The sequence below is a fragment of the Entelurus aequoreus genome, linkage group LG14 (genome assembly GCF_033978785.1).
Source record: "Entelurus aequoreus isolate RoL-2023_Sb linkage group LG14, RoL_Eaeq_v1.1, whole genome shotgun sequence".
In the NCBI taxonomy this organism is placed as follows: Eukaryota; Metazoa; Chordata; class Actinopteri; order Syngnathiformes; family Syngnathidae; genus Entelurus; species Entelurus aequoreus.
In genome coordinates this window covers 29520749-29540923 of record NC_084744.1, presented here as the reverse complement: position 1 = coordinate 29540923, position 20175 = coordinate 29520749, and the positions used below count along the sequence as shown (strand labels likewise).

The 20175-nt window shown below is 39.3% G+C and overlaps 1 protein-coding gene across 1 annotated transcript in view; it reads right to left on the bottom strand.

Moving 5' to 3' along the window:
- agla (amylo-alpha-1, 6-glucosidase, 4-alpha-glucanotransferase a) overlaps window positions 1–20175 on the bottom strand; it is a 135855-nt gene that overhangs the window by 34895 nt on the left and 80785 nt on the right. Inside the window, exons 20-24 of the mRNA XM_062069558.1 lie at window positions 17822–17956; window positions 15495–15625; window positions 10511–10647; window positions 4183–4316; window positions 3929–4104 (exon numbers count right to left, since the gene is read on the bottom strand). Of these exons, the coding sequence (XP_061925542.1) occupies window positions 3929–4104; window positions 4183–4316; window positions 10511–10647; window positions 15495–15625; window positions 17822–17956 (713 nt within the window). The remainder of the gene's footprint in view (window positions 1–3928; window positions 4105–4182; window positions 4317–10510; window positions 10648–15494; window positions 15626–17821; window positions 17957–20175) is intronic.

The following is a 20175-nucleotide window of genomic DNA, read 5'->3' as shown; positions in this document are numbered from 1 at the left end:
CAAGTAAAAGCTACATACACCATGTGGATGGGCTGGCACGGTGTTTGTTCAGGCTATAGAGGATCAGAAAATGCAGTGCTATCATGGCATGCCCTTGATTAAGTTGTTAGGGTGTAAATTGGAGAATATTTGCCTCGGGAGATTTTAATTTAGTTGTAAGGGTGAAAACTGGAGAATATTTACTCCGGGAGATTTCCAAGAGAGGCACTGAGATCCGTAAGTCTCCTGGGAAAATCGGGAGGGTCGGCAAGTATGCAGCTGAGCCGCATCAGAGTGGTCAAAGAGCCGCATGCGGCTCTGGAACCGCATGCGGCTCTGGAACCGCGGGTTGCCGACCCCTGTCCTAGCCGCTCAGGCAAATCATATGGTCTAAAAATGCATTTTTCCATCGATAACATGACATCATCACGCCAAGTGCGTGCTCTTTCAGTCAATTAGTGCGCATACATACAGCCCGGAACCCCGGCCAAAATGTTTTAAATTGTAATTTTGAAGAATTTATCTGAATGTACATGAACTATTTCTGTTCAAAATTGTTAGATATGTCACATGTTAAATGTTTAAATATTAACTGTCAGTTTACTGTACTGTGCCAACTGTACTACTATATGAGTACCTGTTTTCTATTGTTTCATTGAAAATAAAACAGCAAAGTCCATTTGGCTGTCATCTGTTTTAATTATGAGACACAATTGTGTCAAAGTCATGATTTGTTTTTTTCATGCTTGAAATAAGAAATGATTACTTAAAAAAAAAGTACTTTTATACTTGTGATTTTTGATGACACAGCTTTGCATCAGTTGATATTCTAGTTTCAAGCATGTTTTACTCAATATAGGTCATCAAATCTCAGCAACAAGCTGTAATATCTTACTGAGATCATTTAGGACCAAAACCCTTAAAACAAGTAAAACACTCTTTTGGACTTTGGACACCCCTGCTATTATATATATGTATATATATATATATATATATATATATATATATATATATATATATATATATATATATATATATATATATATATATATATATATATATATATATATATATATATATATGTATGCATATATGTATACATATATACATACATATTTATGTAAATATGTGTACATATATACAGTACAGGCCAAAAGTTTGGACACATCTTCTCATTCAATGCGTTTTCTTTATTTTCAAGACTACTTACATTGTAGATTGTCACTGAAGGCATCAAAACTATGAATGAACACATTCAAAAAAAAGGTGAAATAACTAAAAACATGTTTTGTATTCTAGTTTTTTCAAAATAGCCACCCTTTGCTCTGATTACTGCTTTGCACACTCTTTGCATTCTCTCGATGAGCTTCAAGAGGTAGTCACCTGAAATGGTTTTCACTTCAGAGGTGTCAATAGTTTTGATGCCTTCAGTGACAATCTACAATGTAAATAGTCATGAAATTCAAGAAAACACATTGAAATGAGAAGGTGCGTCCAAACTTTTAGCCTGTACATATATGTATATATGTGTACATATATGTATATATGTGTACATATATGTATATATGTGTACATATATGTATGTGTATATACATATATATATATATATATATATATATATATATATATATATATATATATATATATATATATATATATATATATATATATATATATATATGTACATATATGTATGTGTATATATATATATATATATATATATATATATATATATATATATATATCTATATATATATATATATATATATATATACATATATATAGACATTAAATATAAAAAGGGGGTAACAGCTCAACAATCTCTTTTTTATCCAACAAAAACATTACAGCAAGCTTAAATGTCAACACTGAACACGCACACACAAGTCTTGCTGATACGCTCAAAAACCCAAAAAATGAAAAAATATTACCAAACTTTGTGTTTGGTAATATTTGCGCTAGTGTTGAACACTCTGGGAGTTGCTGAGTTATAAACGAGCAGTGACTTTACGTCAACTTTTAATCAGAAGGGTTCAATCTCTCTCCTGTGCTAATTTGAAGCCGACACGACAAACGCGCTCAGATGAGATAATGTTTGAAAAAAAGTGACTGTTTTCACACAACTTTTGTTTTGAAGGGGGAATTTCAAACGCCGCTAGCGTTAGCACAAACTGACATTGTGAGACAAAATCCTCAAAGTGCAGGAGTGGCAAGCCCGCAGACTAACTACGTAGCTAAAACGCTAGCTCAGTGGTTGTCCAGCAAACAAAGCGATACGGGAAGACTGAGAGTTTGGACATATTTAAAGCGTTTCTGATCACACAACGTGATCTCTAAGACCGGCTGACACAGCTCTGACCGGCACAAGCCGCGACAATTGTCGAAGTAAACTCGTCAAAAGCGCCGCTAGCTTCAAAGCTCTTCAAAATGGCCGAGCCGATGTGTATGGGATGTAAACAGGATGTGACGTAGGGGGCCGAAGTTACAGGAAGTGATAGCAGCAGCACATAAAATGAACGAATGAATGAATTAAAGGCCTACTGAAAGCCACTACTACCGACCACGCAGTCTGATAGTTTATACATCAATGATGAAATCTTAACATTGCAACACATACCAATACGGCCGGGTTAACTTATAAAGTGCCATTTTAAATTTCCCGCTAAACTTCCGGTTGAAAACGTCTATGTATGATGACGTATGCGCGTGACGTCAATGGTTGAAACGGAAGTATTGTGTCCGATACAAAAAGATCGGTTTTTATCGCAAAAATCCACAGTATTCTGGACATCTGTGTTGGTGAATCTTTTGCAATTTGTTTAATGAACAATGAAGACTGCAAAGAAGAAAGCTGTAGGTGGGATCGGTGTATTAGCGGGCGGCTGCAGCAACACAACCAGGAGGACTTTGACTTGGATAGCAGACGCGCTATCCGACGCTAGCCGCCAACCGCATCTATGACCGGGTGAAGTCCTTCGTCGCTCCGTCGATCGCTGGAACGCAGGTGAGCACGGGTGTTGATGAGCAGATGAGGGCTGGCTGGCGTAGGTGCATAGCTAATGTTTTTAACATAGCTCTGTGAGGTCCCGTTGCTAAGTTAGCTTCAATGGCGTCGTTAGCAACAGCATTGTTAAGCTTCGCCAGGCTGGAAAGTATTAACCGTGTATTTACATGTCCATGGTTTAATAGTATTGTTGATTTTCTGTCTATTCTTCCAGTCAGGGGCTTATTTCTTTTGTTTCTATCTGCAGTTAAGCCCGATGCTATCATGTTAGCTCCGTAGCTAAAGTGCTTCGTCGATGTATTGTCGTGGAGATAAAAGTCACTGTGAATGTCCATTTCGCGTTCTCGACTCTCATTTTCAAGAGGATATAGTATCCGAGGTGGTTTAAAATACAAATCTGTGATCCACAATAGAAAAAGGAGAGAGTGTGGAATCCAATGATCCCTTGTACCTAAGTTACGGTCAGAGCGAAAAAAGATGCGTCCTGCACTGCACTCTAGTCCTTCACTCTCACGTTCCTCATCCACAAATCTTTCATCCAGGCTCAAATTAATGGGGTAATCGTCGCTTTCTCGGTCCGAATCGCTCTCACTGCTGGTGTAAACAATGGGGAAATGTGAGGAGCCTTTCAACCTGTGACGTCACGCTACTTCCGGTACAGGCAAGGCTTTTTTTTATCAGCGACCAAAAGTTGCAAACTTTATCGTTGATTTTCTCTACTAAATCCTTTCAGCAAAAGTATGGCAATATCGCGAAATGATCAAGTATGACACATAGAATGGACCTGCTATCCCCGTTTAAATAAAAAAAAATAATTTCAGTAGGCCTTTAAAGAAACGATTGTACGCCGAGACATGGTACGCACACAGAGGCGCAATTGGCGCCATGTAAACGTTCGTGAATCGAGGCTCCACTGTAGACAATAACGTTGTGTTTCTTGGCTACCTGCAGCCAGAGTGACACAGCATTGCTCCTTCTGGCCTGTGATCGGGTTGATGCGATACGGAACATTCTCGATGTCCACCGAAAGAGGGGGGAGGGCGGGGAAGCGTCCGACCCCGCACATCTGAAGGGAGCCCAGACCCAGGTGTCGCACAAAGCTGGAGCCGCTCTGAATGAAACTGTCAACAAAACAACGGTTTAACGTGTCAGACTTCAGTACCATTGGCGGCGTAAACCTTGGCATGACCGACACGTACCTTGGCATGAGTTTGTAGGTTGCATCCAGGGCGGTGGTGAAGGCTGATACGAGGATGGCGTCAAAGTAGGAGGGAATGAGATAGCGTGGGATGTGTTTCAGGTAAGCAAACATGGCGGCCAGCCACTGGCCAACCTGCAGACATGACAAGGAAATGAATGTCAGTATTGAAGTGAATTAATTGACTCGTATTATGTTCAACATATGGTGAATGTTTATATCCAACTTGGAGAAAGCAAACCACCAGGTTTGAGTAAATAATGGCAGAGAAAGAGCTTTAGATGGACATTCGCATGTGGACTTGTTTCTCAGCTGTTTGTACATGTTGCAGTTTATAAATAAAGGTTTTTTTTTTTTTTAAATACAAAAATTGTGGACGGGACCGACTTTGAGGGCTCATATAATCCAAACCAGAGCAGAAATTAAAACTCTTTCATCAACTTTTAATCAGAAGGGTTCAATCTCTCTCCTGTGCTAATTTGAAGCCGACACGACAAACGCGCTCAGAGGAGATAATGTTTGAAAAAAGGTGACTGTTTTTACACAACTTTTGTTTTGAAGGGGGAATTGCAAACTTCCTGTTGATTTTTGCTGGGGGTTGTCAGTGTATGAAACAGAGGTGGGACCAAGTCATTGCTTTGCAAGTCACAAGTAAGTCTCAAGTCTTTGCCCTCAAGTCTCGAGTCAAGTCCCGAGTCAAGACAGGCAAGTCCCGAGTCAAGTCCAAAGTCAAGACTGGAAAGTCTCAAGTCAAGTCACAAGTCCTGCATTTTGAGTTTCGAGTCCTTTCAAGTCCTTTTAACCACAGACTAATATTTTTACACAGATTGTGTATGCTTTTAAACCGCTGTATTTATTTATTAAAACAAGTGCATTTGAAATAGCAGGAAAAAAAATAGTACTGACATTGCAATTCATAATAGCACTATTAACCAGTCATTTTAATAGTTTAAACAATTTTAAACATTTAACTCATTCCTTTACAGAATAAACACATTTGCAAAAACAAGTGCAACTGTACTTATTTGTACAAAAGTGTTAACATTGTATTTCCATGGCATATTGCATTGTAACTAGTTCCACAGCAGTTTCTATTCTGTTCTTACCTTATCTCATTGATCTCATCTCATACTGTATGTGTGTTTATGTGTGCGTACACATGAAAAACATAACAAATACATGAACATAACAATGAACAGAGTTGTACTTTTTAGATGTCAGGGCCCTATGCAATATGTACACATATTCTTAATATAGTAAACATTTTAACTGACCTTTATTTGACTATGTGTGTCTTTTTGTAGGTGGCTAAAATATGCGGTGCTGCTGACCGCCGTCTAACGTTATGTTACTGTGTGTGATACATTGACTAACGTAACGTTATGTCTAGGTACCTCATGCAACCCTGCTTAAAAAAATCACTTGACAAAAAGTATGAATAAGGAAGCAAACTGCAGTGGACGCAACATATTGCTGTGTTTGAAATGATGTTATAACCATAGACATCTTATAAGTAGACGCAGTATTGGTTGCTGTGACGCGAGCAAATTGCATCTCGAAGTGGTGATGAGGAGCCGGCGAGCAGCCTAAACTGACAGTTGACAGGTAGAAAACAAAGATGCCGGGCTGGTGTTCAGCGTTTTCCTGCTCAAATGAGCGGACTGTTGAAAATAGGAATCGGGGGATTACTTTTCACAAGTAAGATTTAACATTAATGTACTTTTGGTTGTATTTTATGAAAATAACATTACCACAGAGTTAAGAAGGAGCAAAGATCTTCAATATTTGTATGTGAAAATCACAAACAAATCTTCTGGGGGAGGATGACGCCCCTACAGGGGTTTGGTTTACAAACTTTCAGCCCCACCTAAAACAAAATTCACCAGCCGCCACTGATTATGATGCATTCTCATTTTAGGCAAAATATAAGACAATACTTTCTTAACAGTATAATTGTAACCAGGAATAAGTCTTCAAGTAACAATATTCAAATACTAACATTGTTGGGTAAGACAGCATTTGGTTTTATTCTGAATCCAGTGAAACAGATTGGTGGTTTTAGCTGATATAAAGACTTTCAGGTGTTTATATATGTTTAAGTATTTGGCAGACGCTTTTATGCAAAGCGACATACATAAAAAATACATATATAACAATCACTGTAAACATGATCATTTAAGGGAAGAATGTAATACCAAATATCAATACAAAGTGTCAAGACAGAATAAACTCTCTGCTGCTGCAGCAACAGAGATACGGTCTACAAGATATATAGATATCTAATGTATTCATACATTGTTTATGTAGGATATACGCATGTATATATAACGTAATTATATTGTTTCTTCAACTTAAAAATAGCTGACCGTTTTTTTCCCCCCTCTCTGGGCTTATATTCCCAGTTTTGATCTCGGACGTCTGGTCACTTATAGCATATACGAATATTCTATTACTGTTAAGCAAACTATGAATAATAAAACATGTGTCCGTTATCATAGCTACACGTATGACAAAAAAGAGCGTGAAAATGAGTGGTATTCAGTGAGGTAAAATGAATTAAATGCGCTGACAGTTCATTGCTCCTGCCAAATGAATTGCACTGAGTGGAGCGGATCACCACTCCAAGATGGCGGCCCCGCGTCTTGTCTGCGCCAGTAAGCAGTAGCGCTCGATGCTGCGTACCCTTAAAACATGTCTATGGTTATGACGTTAGCAGTGAGTTTACAGCCTCACTGATTTAACTACACAGCAAATAAAAGTCATGTTACTTAGCCAATAAACGTTAGCTCACATTCAAAACTTACCCTTCTTTGTGCAACTTCAAATGTCGAACGAAGTTGGAAGTTGTTGCGTCTCCGTCTGTAATATTCGAACTGCGTGATTTGCATACGGCAATTCGTTTTTTGTTGACCAAGTCGTAGTTTTTATACCCGAACGAAACCAACTTTGGTATAAATCTTTCTCACTGGCGCGTTGTTTGACAACTCTTGTTCATTGGTTGTCCTGCAATTTGATTGGCTGAATGCTGTGTGATGAAAACAATGTATATCTAATTTGATTGGCTGTTGTACTGCGAGCACACACGCTGACACGCAGCACACACGCTGATAGACAGACACGTACAAAATGAAAGCTACGGAGCGCTCCCAAATAACTTTTTAAACTTTAGGTTTTGGGGAAAGTAGCAAGTCATGTCAAGTCAAAAGGCTCAAGTCCAAGTGAAGTCACAAGTCATTGATGTTAAAGTCTAAGTCGAGTTGCAAGTCTCTTTACATTTTGTCAAGTCGAGTCTAAAGTCATCAAATTCATGACTCGAGTCTGACTCGAGTCCAAGTCATGTGACTCGAGTCCACACCGCTGGTATGAAATGTATGTCTAAGTGAGACCTACATAGAGGTTTTTGTTTCATGTCTCTACGACATTCCTACTGGGAGTTGCAGGCAGTTTTGTCTGTGTTTTCTTCCTAGGAGCAGTTTGTCTGTGTTTTCTTCCTAGGGGGCGCTAGAGCGCAATTTTGAGTTTTGGGGTTGGTTTTTTTTTATTAGATCGCAATTTTTGCCAGTCCTGATGTGTGTGTCCAGTTTGGTGAGTTTTGAAGCATGTTAAGGGGGTCAAATTATAGCTCAAAGAGGCAAAAGTGACTGTTTTTACAAAACTTTTGTTTTGAAGGGGGAATTGCTAACTTCCTGTTGATTTTTGCTGAAGGATGTCAGTGTATGAAATCTAGGTCTAAGTGAGACCTACATAGAGGTTTTTGTTTCATGTCTCTACGACATTCCTACTGGGAGTTACAGGCAGTTTTGTCTGTGTTTTCTTCCTAGGAGCAGTTTTGTCTGTGTTTTCTTCCTAGGGGGCGCTAGAGCGCAATTTTGAGTTTTGGGGTTGGGTTTTTTTATTAGATCGCAATTTTTGCTAGTCCTGATGTGTGTGTCCAGTTTGGTGAGTTTTGAAGCATGTTAAGGGGGTCAAATTATAGCTCAAAGAGGCAAAAGTGACTGTTTTTACAAAACTTTTGTGTTGAAGGGGGAATTGCAAACTTTCTGTTGATTTTTGGTGAAGGATGTCAGTGTATGCAATCTAGGTCTAAGTGAGAACTACATGGAGGCTTTTGTTTCATGTCTCTCCGACATTCCTACTGGGAGTTACAGGCAGTTGTGTCTGTGTTTTCTTCCTAGGGGGCGCTAGAGTGCAATTTTGAGTTTTGGGGTTTGGTTTTTTGATTAGATCACAATTTTCGCCAGTCCTGATGTGTGTGTGCAAATTTGGTGAGTTTTGAAGCATGTTAAGGGGGTCAAATTACAGCTCAAAGAGGCGGCGGTATAATAATAACAAAACGCTAGAAATTCAATAGGGTCCTCTGTCCCAACGGGACTCGGTCCCTAATAAAAAAAAGTAGCCTCTGCGCATGCGCATAGCATAGATCCAACGAATCGATGACTGGTTGAGAAAGAGCGTTAGATGGACATTCGCATGTGGACTGGAATTAGCTCTCTCATAAGAAGGAGCAATAAAACCAGGCTTCGGAATGCAAAAGTTGTAGCTCTATCCTGGCGGAGAGATTCCATGTTTATCTTAAACGTCAAACCTACAAGTTATGGTATACATCTGTTGTTTTCCAGTCACTACACACAAACACCGCCTTACATGGTCAGGTTGTGCTGTTCTGACTTAGCACTAGGGCTGCAACTAACAACTAATTTGATAATGGGTTTAATCTGTCGATTATTATTTCAATTAATCGATTAATAATCGGATAAAAGAGACAAACTACATTTCTATCCTTTCCAGTATTTTATTAGAAAAAAACAGCATACTGGCACCATACTTATTTTGATTATTGTTTCTCAGCTGTTTGTACATGTTGCAGTTTATAAATAAAGGTTTATTAAAAAATTAAAAATTAAAAAATTAAAGTTGCAAGCAGCGATGAACGGGACCGACTTTGAGGGCTCATAAAATCCAAACCGGAGCAGAAATTAAAACTCTTTCATCAACTTTTAATCAGAAGGGTTCAATCTCTCTCCTGTGCTCATTTTGAAGCCGACACGACAAACGTGCTCAGAGGAGATAATGTTTGAAAAAAGGTGACTGTTTTTAAACAACTTTTGTTTTGAAGGGGGAATTGCAAACTTCCTGTTGATTTTTGCTGAAGGATGTCAGTGTATGTTTTTCATGAGCTGTGTACTAGTATTGTATGTCTGGGTGGGGGTCCTGCTTTGGAAATAATTTGTACCCCTTTCCGATATCGCATTTAGTTCCCACTAAAACATTCACATGTTGCACAATGAGATGTAAACACGGGATCATGTGTACATTCCTGTAACTTTCTGTTTGTAACATATATCTTTATTAGTATTACTTTAATATAATATTAATCATTTGATGATTAATATTTATAAATTAAGATTAAATTAAGAATTTTTTTTTTTTTTTTTTTCACTAAAGAAGGGTTCGGTGAATGCGCATATGAAACTGGTGGGGTTCGGTACCTCCAACAAGGTTAAGAACCACTGCTTTGAATAGACCCCCTTTTTAGACCAGTTGATCTGCCGTTTCTTTTCTTTTCTCCTCTGCCCCCCTCTCCCTTGTGGAGGGGGGGCACAGGTCTGGTGGCCATGGATGAAGTGCTGGCTGTCCAGAGTCGGGACCCGGGGTGGACCGCTCGCCTGTGCATCGGTTGGGGACATCTCTGCGCTGCTGACCCGTCTCCGCTCGGGATGGTCTCCTGCTGGCCCCACTATGGACTGGACTCTCACTATTATGTTAGATCCACTATGGACTGGACTCTCACTATTATGTTAGATCCACTATGGACTGGACTCTCACTATTATGTTAGATCCACTATGGACTGGACTCTCACTATTATGTTAGATCCACTATGGCCTGGACTCTCGCTATTATGTTAGATGCACTATGGACTGGACTCTCACTATTATGTTAGATCCACTATGGACCGGACTCTCACTATTATGTTAGATCCACTATGGACCGGACTCTCACTATTATGTTAGATCCACTATGGACTGGACTCTCACTATTATGTTAAATCCACTATGGACTGAACTTTCACAATATTATGTCAGACCCACTCGACGTCCATTGCATCCGGTCTCCCCTAGAGGGGGGGAGGTCACCCACATCTGCGGTCCTCTCCAAGGTTTCTCATAGTCAATCACATTGACATCCCACTGTGAGTTTTTCCTTGCCCTTATGAGGGATCTGAACCGAGGATGTCGTTGTGGCCTGTGCAGCCCTTTGAGACACTTGTGATTTAGGGCTATATAATATAAACATTGATATATAAATAAACATTGAGTTGTGACTTCACCTGTGCCAGAGGTCCTTCCCGCCGTGTGAGTCTATTGGAGACATAGTCAATCATCCAGTCCCCCTGTCTCAGGTTGGCACAAACAGGATGGCCCAGGTCATTGTTGGCACGGATATCAGCGAGCACAGACATCAGTCCTGCAGAGCACAGGGTTTAGGATCGGGGACACTTGTCCACTCTGCAGGAAATAACTCAAAAATGTTGTGTTGTGCAGCAACCAAACAAATTTGAAAGGTTAAAGGCCTACTGAAACCCACTACTACCGACCACGCAGTCTGATAGTTTATATATCAATGAAGAAATCCTAACATTGCAACACATGCCAATACGGCCGGGTTAACTTATAAAGTGCAATTTTAAATTGTCGGGAAACTTCCGGTTGAAAACGTCTATGTATGATGACGTATGCGCGTGACGTCAATGGTTGAAACGGAAGTATTCGGACACCATTGTATCCAATACAAAAAAGCTCTGTTTTCATCGCAAAATTCCACAGTATTCTGGACATCTGTGTTGGTGAATCTTTTGCAATTTGTTTAATGAACAATGAAGACTGCAAAGAAGAAAGCTGTAGGTGGGATCGGTGTATTAGCGGCTGGCTACAGCAACACAACCAGGAGGACTTTGACTTGGATAGCAGACGCGCTAGCCGACGCTAGCCGCCGACCGCATCGATGATCGGGTGAAGTCCTTCGTCGCTCCGTCGATCGCTGGAACGCAGGTGAGCACGGGTGTTGATGAGCAGATGAGGGCTGGCGTAGGTGGATAGCTAATGTTTTTAGCATAGCTCCGTGAGGTCCCGTAGCTAAGTTAGCTTCAATGGCGTCATTAGCAACAGCATTGCTAGGCTTCGTCCGGCGGTAAAGCATTAACCGTGTGGTTACAGGTCCAGAGTTTGGTAGTATTGTTGATCTTCTGTCTATCCTTCCAGTCAGGGGTGTATTTCTTTTGTTTCTATCTGCATTTAAGCACGATGCTATCACGTTAGCTCCGTAGCTAAAGTGCTTTACCGATGTATTGTCGTGGAGATAAAAGTCACTGTGAATGTCCATTTCGCGTTCTCGACTCTCATTTTCAAGAGGATATAGTATCCGAGGTGGTTTAAAATACAAATCCATGATCCACAATAGAAAAAGGAGAAAGTGTGGAATCCAATGAGCCCTTGTACCTAAGTTACGGTCAGAGCGAAAAAAGATACATCCTGCACTGCACTCTAATCCTTCACTCTCACTTTCCTCATCCACGAATCTTTCATCCTCGCTCAAATTAATGGGGTAATCGTCACTTTCTCGGTCCGAATCTCTCTCGCTGCTGGTGTAAACAATAGGAAAATATGAGCAGTCCTTCCTCCGGTGTCGTCACGCTACTTCCGGTAGGGGCAAGGCTTTTTTTTTATCAGAGACCAAAAGTTGCAAACTTTATCGTCGATGTTCTCTACTAAATCCTTTCAGCAAAAATATGGCAATATCGCGAAATGATCAAGTATGACACATAGAATGGATCTGCTATCCCTGTTTAAATAAGAACATTTCATTTCAGTAGGCCTTTAAAGCTTTGAACCGGAAGCATAAGTGCAGTTTCGTCTTGTAGCCGTCCATGGCTTTTCTACTCCTATGTATTCTTCATTCATCACTACAAGCAACATTTGTAAGTTTTGCAATATAACTAAAACTAAAGCTAATATGCTAACACAATTCCGAGTATCTGTGCTAATATTATAAACTCACAATGGCATTCTTTTTGTATCGTTTCAGTTTCACAAATTCCCCGTGGAGTTATTCAGTAATTCTTTCTCTTAAGTGTTTTGAACTGGAAGTAGAAGTGCCGTTCTATCTTCGAGAGTCATCTAAAACAGTGGTCCCCAACCTTTTGTGCACCACGGACCGGTTTAATATAGGCATTATTTTCAGGGACCGGCTTTCCACTTGTGCCAGATAAATACAGCAAAAATAAGTAATGAAAAATACAACTAATTTTAACGCTGAATTAGTGGGAGCCCTGGACTTGTTTCTTTGCAATGAAATGCAGATGGAAATCAGCCTTTGGCTACAATCTGTCACATTTATATTTTATATGTTCATTGATGTGCATTGTATCATGTCACAAAGTTATAAGGAATATAACAAATGGCAACTTCCTATCTATAAACAAGCTTATTGGTGTGTCTAGTACAGGGGTGGGCAATTAATTTTTACCGGGGGCCGCATGAGCAACCCGAGCACTGCTGGAGGGCCACACCAACAATATTTCAATTAAATTTTGCTCAATATTATTTTTGATGTACCATAAGATAAATAATAATAATAATTAATAATAATAATAATACTTTCATTTATCCTAACTTAAAATAAAAAATAAAAATATCAAATACAGATTGTTTTTGATGGTTTTATTTTTAACACTGTCTTACACAACACTTCCTGATGTATAATACAATGCAAAAATGTCAATTTGTCTCACTTTATCCTGCATCCTCTTTAAAAGTCCAACATTTTTCCCCTTCAGATTTGGACAACCATCTGTTGTCACACCTGCCAGCTTGTCCCATTTCAGTCCTAACATGTCCAAACACGCATTTACCTCTGTGAACAAAGTCATTACCTGTGGTTGTCCCTTTTAATTGACTGCATGGCTGCCAGCTACTCCGTGATTTCAAAGTCTGCAGTTATCCCACGTAAGAAGACGAGCAGCTGGGCGGTGTCACGTACATCGCAGCTCTCATCCAAAGCCAGCGAAAAACAGTCAAAGTCGGCCGTTCTGTTCTTCAGCTGAAGCTCCAAGTTTCTAGTGATGATCTCAACCCGCCTCGTTACAGTGCGTCGGGAGAGTGACACGTTCTCAAATGCGCCCCTCTTCTCCGGGCATATCAGCGCAACAGAGTCCAATAAGCACTCCTTAATAAACTTTCCGTCAGAAAACGCCTTACTTTTTCTGGCGATTTTGTGAGAAATTACGAAACTTGTCCTGATGGTACGTGGACCGGTGGTTGGGGACCACTGACCTGATCTATAGCGTTTCTACTCCAAGCAACATTTGTAAGTTTTACAATATAACTAAAACAATTCCTACTTACTAAAGCGCCCACTTGTGTGATGTCTGTAGGAGTGTTTTCATGTATGATTATATCCATTGATCGAAAGTTTTCATTTTTCATTACATTTTATGCCCTTTTTTGTCAAAAGAAACCCTTGTTTATTTATGGCAAAAACAAAAACAAAATATGCAGTCTTTCCCCCAAAAAAATGTTCAAAGTGGAATATTTGATGTGAGGTAATTGGAGCCTAAATAGGTCAATCATTCATAACAACATTGATTTTGATTCATTATGAATTTTTAAGCAATGATAGTTTCAAAAAAACATATTTTTAGATTAAACGCTTAAATCTCTATCCGCTTCAGATCTATCCATCAATTATGAGTTATTATTTTTTGATTTAAATGTCTACATGGCAGCTTTGTGTTCTTCGTGTCATTATTGCAACATTCTCTCGTTACATTTCACCTCTTTTATTCCACATTTTCATGTTTTTAGTACAAACCCAGTTTCCATATGAGTTGGGAAATTGTGTTGGATGTAAATATAAACGGAATACAATGATTTGCAAATCATTTTCAACCCATATTCAGTTGAATATGCTATAAAGACAACATATTTGATGTTCAAACTGATAAACTTTTTTTTTGTGTGCAAATAATCATTAACTTTAGAATTTGATGCCAGCAACACGTGACAAAGAAGTTGGGAAAGGTGGCAATAAATACTGATAAAGTTGAGGAATGCTCATCAAACACTTATTTGGAACATCCCACAGGTGAACAGGCAAATTGGGAACAGGTGGGTGCCATGATTGGGTATAAAAGTAGATTCCATGAAATGCTCAGTCATTCACAAACAAGGATGGGGCGAGGGTCACCATTTTGTCAACAAATGCCTGAGCAAATTGTTGAACAGTTTAAGAAAAACCTTTCTCAACCAGCTATTGCAAGGAATTTAGGGATTTCACCATCTACGCTCCGTAATATCATCAAAGGGTTCAGAGAATCTGGAGAAATCACTGCACGTAAGCAGCTAAGCCCGTGACCTTCCATCCCTCAGGCTGTACTGCATCAACAAGCGACATCAGTGTGTAAAGGATATCACCACATGGGCTCAGGAACACTTCAGAAACCCACTGTCAGTAACTACAGTTGGTTGCTACATCTGTAAGTGCAAGTTAAAACTCTCCTATGCAAGGCGAAAACCGTTTATCAACAACACCCAGAAATGCCGTCGGCTTCGCTGGGCCTGAGCTCATCTAAGATGGACTGATACAAAGTGGAAAAGTGTTCTGTGGTCTGACGAGTCCACATTTCAAATTGTTTTTGGAAACTGTGGACGTCGTGTCCTCCGGACCAAAGAGGAAAAGAACCATCCGGATTGTTATAGGCGCAAAGTTGAAAAGCCAGCATGTGTGATGGTATGGGGGTGTATTAGTGCCCAAGACATGGGTAACTTACACATCTGTGAAGGCGCCATTAATGCTGAAAGGTACATACAGGTTTTGGAGCAACATATGTTGCCATCCAAACAACGTTACCATGGACGCCCCTGCTTATTTCAGCAAGACAATGCCAAGCCACGTGTTACATCAACGTGGCTTCATAGTAAAAGAGTGCGGGTACTAGACTGGCCTGCCTGCAGTCCAGACCTGTCTCCCATTGAAAATGTGTGGCGCATTATGAAGCCTAAAATACCACAACTGAGACCCCCGGACTGTTGAACAACTTAAGCTGTACATCAAGCAAGAATGGGAACATCTGATTTGAACATCAAATATCTTGTCTTTGTGGTGATTTCAATTGAATATGGGTTGAAAATGATTTGCAAATCATTGTATTCCGTTTATATTTACATCTAACACAATTTCCCAACTCATATGGAAACAGGGTTTGTACTATAATTTCTTAGGACACCCCATGATCCGCTACTGCTTGTACCACCCACCTTGGAGACCTGCGTATTTGAACGCCATCCATCCTGGGATGTCGTAACAGCCTCCGCCGTCCTCTTGTTCCTCTGCGTCGCAACGGAAGAGCAGGACGTTCATGTCTGCCAGCGACAGCTTGGACATCAGCCTGTGTGGCAGTTAAATAGTGCAGTTTGATCATCAGGCGTGTTTAATGGTCGCAGTTTCACTTGATTGATCCGGAAAAATGTTTTTTTTATGACGTATAAATGTTGGTCCATGTATGGCAGCGACATATTGTGATAGGCAGACTAGTTAAAGGGCTAATACTATGTTTTTACCCCCTTTAAAACCCTTCTACATGACGTGTAATGGTCAACATTTTGCAAAGATTAATTTTACAGTCCATCTTCAAGCCGCTTTCTGACCGTCTCTTTAGTCCCTTAGAATACACTCCTTAGAATACTCCGTCATCCATGTTGTACAAAACCCAAAACAAGTGAAGTTGGCACGTTGTGTAGATCGTATATATACAGTCGTGGTTCTCTGAGCCCATTTAAATAGGGCTCATGTGATAGACTCGGTTACAAACGCGACAATGGGAAAGTCAAAGGAACTCAGCACAGATCTGAAAAAACTAATCATTGACTTGAACAAGTCAAGAAAGTCACTTTGAGCCATTTCAAAGCAGCTTGAGGTCCCAAGAGCAACTGTGCATACAATTGTTCGTAAGTATAAAGTGCATGGCACAGTTTTGTCACTGCCACGATCAGGAAGAACACGCAAGCTGCTGAGAGAAAAATGGTCAGGATGATCAGGAGTCGACCTCGAACCACCAAAAAGCAGGTCCGCAATGAATTGGAAGCTGCTTGAACACAGGTGTCAGTGTCCACAGTCACTGGACTGAGAGGCTACCATGCAAGAAGGAAGCCCTTAGCTCCAGAAGCGACACCTTAAGGCTGGTCTAAAGTTTGCTGCTGATCACATGGACAAAGATAAGACCTTCTGGAGTGAATTTCTGTGGTCAGATGAAACAAAAATTTAGCGGTTTGGCCACAATACCCAGCAAATTGTTTGGAGGAGAAAAGGTGAGGCCTTTAATTCCAGGAGCACCATGCCTACCGTCCAGCATGATGGTGGTAGTATTATGCTCTGGGACTGTTTTGCTGCCATTGGAACTGGTGTTTTACAGAGAGTAAATAGGACAATGAAAAAGGAGTGTTCTGTCTTGTTTGTTGAATTTATTAATAATATATGTAAAACCAGTGTTTAAGTTCACTTTGGAATTCAACAGTGAGGTGCACTTCCTCCTTTAGACAGCAGGAGGCAGCATTGCCTAGTTTACAGTAATGTCCATGATAGCAGGGAACAAGAAGGAGTTCCTTTCAAGTCTACCTTAGGCTAGTTCGGTGACGATTGCAAACGTTTTCATCTGCTTGAATCTCATGCCAAACAAAGTATCATCGGTATGTATTGTTGAGTAGTATGCTAATATTTGATGGAGTTGTATTATTTGTTGGTTGTGATGTAATTTGGGATGTTTTATGGCCAAAAGTCAGTCATGCTAATTTTTGTAATTCACAATGTTAGCATAGTAAGCTAGTTTGCTGTAGAGCACTTAAATTACATATTTTGTGGCATGTATGTATCCATTTAAGTACAATGCACAGCGTAATGCATGTTTTATTGTAGTGGGCTTGTGTGTGTGTAATTGGCTGTGTATGCATGTCTGTAATGTAAGCATCCTTCTGCTTGTATGTTTTCAGTTTTACCCTTTTTACGGTCAATAAACCTGTGGACAAGAAGACGTTTTCAGAGTGTTTGATCAAGAAAAGGTGTTAGGGTAAAGCCAAGATATTTCTACATATCGAGGGCGGCACAAGGAGGATTACCTCCAAAGTCTTCAGGACAACCTAAAATCATCAATCCGGAGGTTGGGTCTTGGGCGCAGTTGGGTGTTCCAACAGGACAATGACCCCCAAACACACGTCAAAAGTGGTAAAGGAGTGGCTAAATCAGGCTAGAATGAAGGTTTTAGAATGGCCTTCCCAAAGTCCTGACTTAAACATGTGGACAATGCTGAAGAAACAAGTCCATGTCAGAAAACCAACACATTTAGCTGAACTGCACCAATGTTGTCAAGAGGAGTGGTCAAAAATAAGAGTTCTAGAAATAATTGGAAACTCAAGACAGCCATGACATTATGTTCTTTACAAGTGTATGTAAACTTTTGACCACGACTGTGTATAGATAAAATAACTAAAAGATAATGATAAAGACAACAAAGGATCAAATCAACATGTACCGACACATGTAACAAACAAAGGACATTAATAAAATGATGACGAATGACAAATGGACTCACTGTGCCAAAGGCATCTTCAGGACCTCCGCTGGGTTTTCATCTGCTATACTTCCTTTTCTGTACTTCAGGCTGAATTGGGACAGAATGTATCGGATTGCCCCAACCAATTTCTGGGCTTTGGGGTCCAGACTAACCCTGCGAGGAAGAGAAAAGTATGTAAAGCAGGGGTGTCCAAAGTGCGGCCCGCAGCTAATTGTTTACCGGCCCGCCACACATTCTGCAAAAATTGCAAAATTGATAATATTGCAAACATTTTAAAAAAAGTGGAATGAGGTGAAATCTAACAAGAAAAAGTTGCAAAGCTGCCATGCAGGCTGTTTTTTGTTTTTTTCTTTTGTCTCTGTTTATTTTTCTTTTTTTTGAAAAAAAAAAAAGACTAAAAATCTATGTTATAATGAATTATTACTTTAAAAATATCACTTTAAAATGTTTTATGTGGAAAAAAATATTGCATATATTGTGTGGTTGCCATATAAAAACATCAAAGTTTTATTTGACAAAAGAGCATAAAACAAACAAAATAATAGTTCAAACGTAAAATCGACAGATACATCTGAAGTTGATTTCGTAATCTAAGTGTTAAAAGTAAAAAAAAACTAATAAAAATGTATCACTTTATGAGTAGGGGACATTTTGGATCCCAAATAAATTTAGTAGGATTTTATTTAACTTTTCATTGTGATTACTCAAAAATATTAAAGAATTAAAATCAATGGTGTCCTGCATTATTGATCTTTTAGGGCTCTAATTACTAAATACTGCATATTTCAGTTTTACTATAAAAAACTAAGTTGTCTTTGACAGAAAACCTTTTTTTTTTTTTTTTAATTTATATCAACCTCAAGTTGATATAGAGATTTACTGTAAGCGTTAAATAAAAAATAATAAGAAGAATTTGACTCATTTTTAACAGTTTGATGACTGAGACCCTTTATGGTCCCCGGGAGCCCTAAAGGTTAAAAAAAAAAAAAATCCATATATTTTGTTAAGGTTTGAAAATGAAAAATATCATCACCTATAGTTACTACAACAATCTACAAGGTTAATGTAGGTTGCTTCTCTTTCTTCCCCTCCATTTTTCTGCATTCTTTCGTATCTCAAGTTATCATTACGTATATGTATTGTTGCATTTGAACAATTGTATTGTTCATAATAAAGGTAAAGTATTGGTATTGTTCATTATCAATAGCGCTATTTCTATTGGTATTTGTATTGCTCCATTTTTAGTGTAATAATGCTCATTGTCATTTCTGTATTGTGTTTTATTTTCGCTAACTGCTTATTTGCTATTACTTTTACCATCATATTTGTACATGTCGTATTTGCTGATGTTGCTCTATTATTGTTGTTGTTGTTGTTGTTGTTGTTGTGTTTGCTGTTGTTGTTTTTGTCTCTCTGTCTAATCCCCCTCTTGTCCCCACAATTCCCCCCTCTGTCTTCTTTTTTTTCTCTTTCTATCCCCTCCTGCTCCGGCCCGGCTGCACCAAATGATAATATAAATACATTTAATAAAGTCAAATACAAATAAGGCAACAAGAGAAGTATCCTACACTTCTCTTTTGTAAAGTAAATCTGAACATTTACATCAACTATATGATTTGCCTGAGAAGCTGGACAGGACAAAAAATAAAAATAAAAAAAAAGGCCCCCGCATGCTTAAATTTTTCCGTGTACGGCCCTCAGTGGAAAAAGTTTGGACACCCCTGCTGTAAAGTATCCAAACGTATTGTTTTGATTCTATGGCAATTCAAATGTGTGAACCCAAATGTTATTTTTTTTTAAACAATTCAATCATTCTACACTAGATAAGAGTGGTTCAAATAAATAAAAATGGGCTCATAATTGACATGACATTCATACACATGATGGGTATAGTGAGGGATGGGTACCGTTCACATTTGAACCGATACAGTACCAATTCCAGGTACCTGAGAAGCGATACAGATACTCGACTGCACCAATTTTCAGGACTTCTTATAGATTATGTTAGATCCACTATGGACTGGACTCTCACTATTATGTTAGATCCACTGTGGACTGGACTCTCCCACTATGGACTGGACTCTCACACTATTATGTTAGATCCACTATGGACTGGACTCTCACACTATTACGTTAGATCCACTATAGACTGGACCCTCACACTATTATGTTAGATCCACTATGGACTGGACTCTCACATTATTATGTTAGATCCACTATGGACTGGACTCTTACACTATTATGTTAGATCCACTATGGACTGGACCCTCACACTATTATGTTAGATCCACAATGGACTGGACTCTCACTATTATGTTAGATCCACTATGGACTGGACTCTCACTATTATGTTAGATCCACTATGGACTGGA